Source organism: Macrobrachium nipponense, chromosome 21, assembly GCF_015104395.2.
Source record: "Macrobrachium nipponense isolate FS-2020 chromosome 21, ASM1510439v2, whole genome shotgun sequence".
Lineage (NCBI taxonomy): Eukaryota > Metazoa > Arthropoda > Malacostraca > Decapoda > Palaemonidae > Macrobrachium > Macrobrachium nipponense.
The window spans coordinates 23,224,257-23,232,555 of record NC_087212.1 but is presented as its reverse complement, the minus strand read 5'-3'; the positions used below and the strand labels follow the sequence as shown (position 1 = coordinate 23,232,555).

General features: G+C 37.4%; 1 protein-coding gene across 2 annotated transcripts in view; it reads right to left on the bottom strand.

Annotated features, from left to right (window-relative positions):
* Nucleotides 1-295: 295 nt before the first annotated feature.
* Nucleotides 296-8,299, bottom strand: part of LOC135197842 (uncharacterized) — a 264,075-nt gene continuing 256,071 nt past the window's right edge. For both annotated transcript variants that reach the window (XM_064225015.1, XM_064225016.1), the window contains exon 4: nt 296-5,879. In XM_064225015.1, the coding sequence (XP_064081085.1) occupies nt 5,665-5,879 (215 nt within the window). In that variant the 3' untranslated portion in view covers nt 296-5,664. The remainder of the gene's footprint in view (nt 5,880-8,299) is intronic.

Genomic DNA, 8,299 nt, shown 5'->3' with positions numbered 1-8,299 from the left:
AACCTTGGTATGACATTTGATCTAGGTGACTCATGTGATTTTCCATCAACAGACTATGTAAATTTCACTTAATTATTTTGCGACATCATGTGTTATCGTCTGGGAAGAATAAAAGCAAAATATATTTCCAAGATGTCGCTGACTGTGTTCACACAGTTCCATGCAATATCAGCTTCCAGTGAAGACTAGACTTTTGAAGAATTTAGCTAACTTGCAAAACCTTCATAGACTCTATTACCTGTACGCTCTGAAACATCTTGAATAAACCGTGTAGGGAAGATATTGAAAAAACACATTGGAATCACGTGAATGATTCTTTTATTCCATCATTCTACATGACAATCACATTGCTGGAACAGGAAAAGGGGCGCTGGATTCTCTCTTCCCGTCTCTCAATCACCCACGTTGTTGTCTCTTGCCATCGCCGTCGTCGAGTACGTGAGCAGATGGCGTCCAGACAGAGGGAGGGTGGGATGGAGGGAGGGAGGCGAAGGGGCCGATGAGAGAATCAGCACTCAAGGACAGGAAACCGGACCAATCAGTTCCTTTTCCTCCATTGGCTAACGACTTTTAGTAATGATTCTTAGTGGAACATATATTTTACTATATAGTTTCTATTTATTCTAGATATGGAAAAAGTTAATTTGTTTTTTTCTTTAGGGAAAATACATTCTTCTTCGAAGGAAGATATATTATGATATACTCTGATGGGAAGACATATGATTTCTGTAATGGATTGATACTAGTTTCTTTTTTTATATAATGATATGCTTCGTGATAGACGGTCATCATCTGCTAACAAGTACACACGAGTGAAACTGAGAGAGAAAGAGAAGGGTTGCAGGTGGAAGATTTTGTCACGAGGCTCCTCCAAAAGTGTCAAATATGCGACTGATTTGAAAGCACTGGCAAATTAACAAGAGAAAGCGGATGTGAAATCGTTCGTTTGAAGGTAATCCCTGAATTCATATGATTTCTGCTGTGATGGCTTGAAAAGGGAACTCCCCCAAAACCATTCGACCGTAGCTGCTTCTCCTCTCCTCAGTTCATCATACCTGATTATGGCGCTCATAATTGAATTGCTGTTCATTATCATCGTCATTATCATCATTGTGGTCATCATTGTAACAATCACCTTGATAAGATTGTGGAAGACATCCATAGATATATGATTTCCTTTTGTGTGTGAAGACAAAACTAGACATTAACTACATGCATTCTGCTATTAACAGAAGCCATGCCACTGAGTACACTGTTTACATGCTCGTATCTCCAATACATCAGGTAGGAAGGTACAGCGAGTGTTTACATGATTATGTCTCTATCCGAGGGAGGATGAATGGATGATTGTAATGGGTGGAAGAAGTCCCCAATGCTTTATTCAGTAGGTGAAATAAGATGGTAAACTGGTCTGCTTCGTCTTGAAATGGATGAAAAATTCTGCTTCATGTTTGACTCTTGGGGGGAATGTGTTATGGTTGGATTCTGTAAGATTTTGCTTTCAAGAAATTTCTGACTTTGAATAGGTTTCAGAATTTGTTTACAACGACTCAAAGTTACTGAACATTGCAGGTATTCACCAAGTTACAGTGCAAAATTCATAAGAATTTTGGCCCTTGTGACTACAAGCATTGTGAACTGCTGCGTTGCTTAACTGACGGTCTTTAATATATTCTGAATGTCATTCTAAAAGGCATTGATCATCCTGGTCGCCAGCTTGAAAGGTACTATTCACTTCTTAAGTTATGCGTTGAATGCAAGTTGAATCTTAATTGCACTGTTTACTTTACCTTGAAAAGTTTGGAAATATCTTCAGAACGTAACTTATTTTAAACTAGATCTAAAATTATGAATCCAGTTAGGTCTAGGTAGGAAGTCTTGATCGTTTAAGATACAGTCTTTACTCAAATGGTAACTTTATTGAAACCAGTAAGCTTCATCGTCTTTCTTTTTCGCCATTAGGGTAAAATATTCAGACTAGTGATGGTAGTGAACTAATTTTAGGTATAATTCAATATTGTAAGTTTGATTGATATTTTTCGAAAGGTATTAATTATTATTCAGAAGGTATTAAATATGGGAAACAAAACCTGTTCGTTTAGGTTTGCAGTTCACTTGAATCCTTCCAGTTTTGATCTTCTCAGAAGGAAATAGACCTCTAAGCCTCCTTTCGTTGATTTTTTTTTTTTTTTATAAAACCAAAAGTTATATGTAAGTAAACCTCATATATTGCCACAGGAGAATGAGGAAGGGGCAGGTTATAGAAGCCATGAAAATAAGCTTAATTACCAGTATCTCGACAGTCATTTCCCTCCTTTTATAAAATTGCCGTCAATTCATATCACTACTTTGACCTAAACAAAAGGGACGAAACAAAGGGGATTTTAAAGCACTGATGAAAAAAGAAGTCGGAGTGTGGAAACTGCTTCTTCTTCTTCTTCTTCTTCTTCCTCTTTCATAATCACTCGAAAAGTCGTTCGTGTTCTCATTCTTATAAATTAGAGAAGGGTCTTGAGGATCCAAAGGAAGATTAGTCTGGATTCCGGGGTACCAATTACGTCTTTCATCCTGACAAAGACCTGATTCGGGCTTTTATTTTCACTAATCTGTCTTTGGTTTTCCTCTTGATTAAGGCAGCGCTGCGGTCTTTCGATTCATGTTTTCTATGGCGCACCCTTGACATTGGTTCATTTTTATTCTAGAATTGTTTTTTCGTCAGTTAAGATTTTTATGGCCAAGAATAATTCCTTGTAATGTCATAACCTTTCCTTTAGTTATACTACTACTATCTGAACCTCTTGTTTGTTGTCGACTGCTTCGTATCAGTTTAATTAGATTGAAAACATTACTATTATTTTTGTAATGCAAAATCAAAATCGAATATTCAGGGTAAAGATCAGAAAGCTAGAGGAGTACTAGTAATTAGAAAATGAGTCCTCTGTTGACTTGACCTAAATTAATACTGATGAAATCCATCATTCTCTCTACATGTATCCATCTACAGGATTTACTATACGTGTCTGTTGTCTTGTATGAGAAAGGAGCTCTGATCTTAATTTTTACTTATAACATGACTAATTAATTTACCATTTTACCTAGCAATGGCGTAACTATCGTGTTGAAACAGATAAGGATTTTCGTTGTTCTTATACAGAACTTTCAAGCAGTAAGACAGTCGAATTATTATTAGTTTTGTGATATTACTCTACATAATGTTGTTTTCCTGCCCCAAAGAAAAGTTTGAGCGTATAGCGTATTGGGTACAGCTTCGCCAATGTCGTCCTCTGACCTATCATCCTATTGACCTCCTTCCATCACGACGTGTCTGGAGCCGTTAATCCATAGCTTTATTACCCCATCTATCAGCTGGCCTGGGCCTCTTCCACAGCAGACTGCTACACTTCTCCACTTCTCTTCCTCTTAATTCTTCCAAGATGCTGGACCTCCTGTGGCCTTCGCCAGGCTACAATTCTATTATCATTATGATTGCTTGGCTTTACTCCAGGAAACTATACTCCTCTTTTTGTTTTATTTCATTTATATATCCCGTGACCAGAGAGGTTTGGGAGAATTTTGTGAATCCGTTTCTTTGATGATGTTATTCTTCTTCTTCTTCTTCTTCTTCTTCTTCTTCTTCTTCTTTTCTTATCCCCTTATTTCTTTATTGTCTTTTACTGTTCTAATTTGGAAACCTAATGGAAAGAGGTTGAGCTTTGTTTGCGAAACTATCACTTTTCCGTTTACGGAATTTCGAAACTGAACGCAGCAGGAGTGACTTGTGGGTATCTCTTCCATGTGGATCTTTGCCAAATTAAGCCTGACATGACGTCCCCCTGCTAGGTCTTTGTTTTAAAAGGCTGGTGTGACATAAAGAGATCTAAGCAAATTAATTTCAACAGAGAGAGAGAGAGAGAGAGAGAGAGAGAGAGAGAGAGAGAGAGAGAGAGAGTCTACCTTTTGTGAAAGTAGCACATCTCTCTTTCATCATTATTCTTATTTCAACAGATTCAGTTGCATTTTCACCTACAGTCTGTATAGATTTGTCATTCGCCAAACAGACAGACTTGGTAATCTATCAGTCATCATTTCTGTCTGTCCTCATTTTCCTAAGCGGGGGAACCTATCCCAAACTAGTCATTTCTCTTTTGTAAAGGCGAATTTTTTTTTTTATCTCGACCTGCTGAGGAAATGACATTTCTCCCTAACTGCATTACCTTTAGGACCTAGGCTTTATGAAACAATCTTCCCCCGGGAGATGGTTATGGCCATTATTACACTTTCTCTGGGAGAAGGGGAGATAGGGAGGGAAAGGGGAGAAGGGGGTCGGGGTGAGGGGTAAGGGGTGTCGGGAAATTAGGTTCTCCATGGCGGAATAATGTCTCCCGTTCCTCGTCAAATTCCGGATTCCGTAATAGTCACTAATGAGTGATGTTTACAATGCTGTCCGTTATGAGCCTTCCGGATGTGTAATTCGCAGGATAAGTCTTTATGCGAGAGAGAGAGAGAGAGAGAGAGAGAGAGAGAGAGAGAGAGAGAGAGAGAGAGAGAGGCTTGAATACCTGGTCATAAATTGTGCAGGCTCTGAATTATTGTTAACCTAACTACAGTTCTGGAAGTTTCCCCGACATTTTAATCGTTCCATTAAAGAAATTTGCATTATGCGTCGTTAACTTCCAATATGTTGCTAGGATGGATTTATTGATTGTGTATTATGAGGCTGTATTTTATCATGGCTCTATCAGTTCCTATTTATATAGTGTTAATGTCATAATTAACATCCGTGTACTGGGGCAATGGTAATCGCATACGAATAGTCTATTTATAGGCACACTTTTCACAGCACTTAACTATTCACATAATATTCTCATTACGGCGAAATGTGTAAGAGTGCGTGAAAAGCCACGGCTTGGTTTATAATTAAAGTTAATTGGGAGAAAAAATGGCTTTTGCTTCTGGAATTAAACACCAGATCCACTGATCCGAGCTGCAAGCGATACTTTCATGTTTATGTTTTGACGAAAGATTTTTTGCATATGACAACATCCTGAAATGATTTTTTTGACTTGAAAGTCATTTCAACCTAAATCTGACTGTATCTTGCATCTATTCTGGGCGATAAAGATGAGAATAAAAGAAGAAGCCAACATATCCAGGGTAAAGAATGAAAACCGACTAGAGCAGATACCGTTAGAGTAAATTTGGAAGAAGGTATTTTGAGTGAATGCGTTTGAGCTGCCGAGTGAAGATCAGCATTACAGTAATCGATAAGAGATTTTATCTTTCTGTTGTTAAAGTTCAGGTACGCGTCTGAGGTGGCAGGTGGAGTTTGCAAAAATAGAGTTTATATTTATCCGGTATATTTGCGGACGATTCACTTTTGGGTTTGTGGTCATGACGCCACAGGATTTTCCATCCATTCCAAGAATGCTTCAGCAGCAGCAGAGACAGAAAGGATTGTCTTAACTAACGACCTGATGAACAAACAGTACCTCTCGGATAGTCATAGAAACAAATTCTAAACACATGGTTATAGAGATGATATTTTCTCCTATATTTTTAAATATCAACATATACAACTCTCTGACGGGGAACACTTATGCCACAAAAAGGTATACATCATGTGCTGTACTTGTCTTCAGTAGGATAAAATGAACTTAAAAAAGGCTACAATTTAAATGGCATAAGTATAAAAGGCTTCCGAGTCACCCATCCCGACGTCTTCGTCTTCCTCGTCGTCTTCTTGGTAACCAGGGTAACCGCTGGCAGCGTCTTGCTCTCGGGGATAGCGCTGAATGGGGAGGACGCTCGCTTCCTTTTCATCTCGACGCTGTAATCGCCTCTGTACTGTCGCGGGAACCAGCTGCTCCTGGCTAAGGATCCTGATCAAAGAAAACAACTCTGATTACAAAAGGCTATTATATACGTAGGCTGAATAGAATGAAATGATTGAATCATTACCTTTTACTTGACTAATATACCCTTTCAAAAATGCTCGGTGCGTTTTTGTTATCTAATGAATATAACTTCAGAAATGTTGAAGTAAAATCAAGGAAATTGCTCCTAGCCATTTAACATTGCGCCTGGCAATTATTTGTGCAAGGCAGAATTTCATAGGGGATTAATTGTCATTGAGACGGTGAATAAATTCTCGATGTTTTCGGTGAATGTTGTTGAACAGATGAAAATAACTTCAATTTTTAACAAGATTTACAAGTTTTGATATAAAAAGTAAGGTTAGGTGAACAAGATCCTTTGAAGAAACAAAAGTTTTGAATGGTGATTAGTCCCAGTCAGTTGTATTTGTCAGGGAAAGAAGGGCTCAGAGGAAGTTTGTCGTTGTAGTACGTTTTATGCAACCAACATAATTAACTCACTTTACGTCTATGCCACAAGTCATCATCAGACGTTTGCAACATGAACTTGGCTGACAACATTACTAACATTACTGTCCAACAGTCTGAGATGAATGTTTAACCCTTCGTTGATGTTGTTTGGTACTATGTTCCTGCGAGTGGCCTAAATCTGACCTTATTTTTGCCTGAATTGAAAATATATATATATATATATATATATATATATATATATTTATTTATATATATGTATATATATATATATATATATCTATATATACATACATATACATACATACATACATACATATATATATATATATATATTATATATATATATATATATATATATATATATACTATGTGTGTGTGTGTGTAGGATGAAGAGAGAATGATTCAGTTATTTTTTGAATTCATAGCTCGAAGCCATGTGATTTCGAATAGCTTTATCGTTATTTCGGAAACAGTTTCGTTTCAGTTTCCATTAATCCCGCCTACTTTCAAGAACATCTCTCCTGTATCCCGCCACTTTAAAACTTTCCTCACTTTCCTCATTCCGTTTAATTGTGAGCTTTTCCACTTCCCTTGAACATCCACCAAGCAAAAGAGAAAGGTTAGAGATGCCGTAGAATGATCGAAACGTATTCGCGAAACAATGTTTGCTCAGCCGACAGTCTATCCCTAGGCAAAACTTGTAGTGTTTGTGAGAGCTTTGGAGCGTGTCCGGTTTATGCATGTGTGTCCTTTTAGGATCCTCGGGGATTTCACCAGGACAAGATTACCACCGGGTTTTTGCCTGCGCTTCCTCGTTCTCCGTCTCCATTTGTCTGGTCTGCAGTTTTGTGCGTTGTTTACCCCTTTTGCTTACCTAAATACGCACGCACACACATTTAGTTTCATTTCTGTGCTCGTATGCATGGTTGTAGTATGTATGTGGAAATGACTTAAAATTACAGATCATATGCAAGCTCACATACACACATTTTGTGAATAGACGTACATAAATTATATATATGTATTATATATATAAATATATGTGTGTGTGTATGTGTTCGTTTGATTGTATCGCCTTTCGTATTCTCTTTCTTCCGTCTTACTTTCCACCCTCTCTTTACAATTGATTTATAGTGCAACTGCGAGGTTTGCCTCCTGTTAAACCTTTCATACCTTTTATCCTCATTTTCCGTTTCAGCGATGATTGACCCTATAGGCCCCAGTGCTTGACCTTTGACCTAAATTCTATATTCAATTCTTGTTGTCAAGAGTCCTTACATGATTGATATGAATGACAGTGTTAAAGGTGGTCTTGACGTCTTGTTGATTAGCTTTCTCTAGGTGTACGAGGTAGATAAGATAAATCCAATTTTCTACCCATGGTTTATCCATAATCCAGAAATCATAGTGTTAGTGTGCCAATAACAACCGCTTTTCATTTTGTTGATTTTTCTATTGAACCCCTCCCAGTTAAGGGAAATGGCTTAACGCACACACAGAGGCACATACATACATACATACATACATACATACATACATACATACATACATACAACTGGACGGTGGTTCGATCCCATGGGGGGACGAAATTATTATCAACTAAAAATTCCCCCCCTGTACATATATGAAAATATTTCAATTCCGAGGTAGAGCGAATTAGGTGTTAAAGGACATTTGTAGCTCGAATGATTTATATGAATCACGGTGATGTGATAAGTATTCATACATACATACATACATATTATGCTGTACAGGATATATATATATATATATATATATATATATATATATATATATACATAATGATATACATAAAATGCTCAACTTAGTGCATTGATTGTTATTGGGATTTTATTTTGTAAGAATTCATTAAGTCATTTTAATTTTAAAGTACCTTATAACCCGAAATAGCTAGCTAGGGTTCGAACCGATTCTAGTAGTCTTCTTCCTTGACG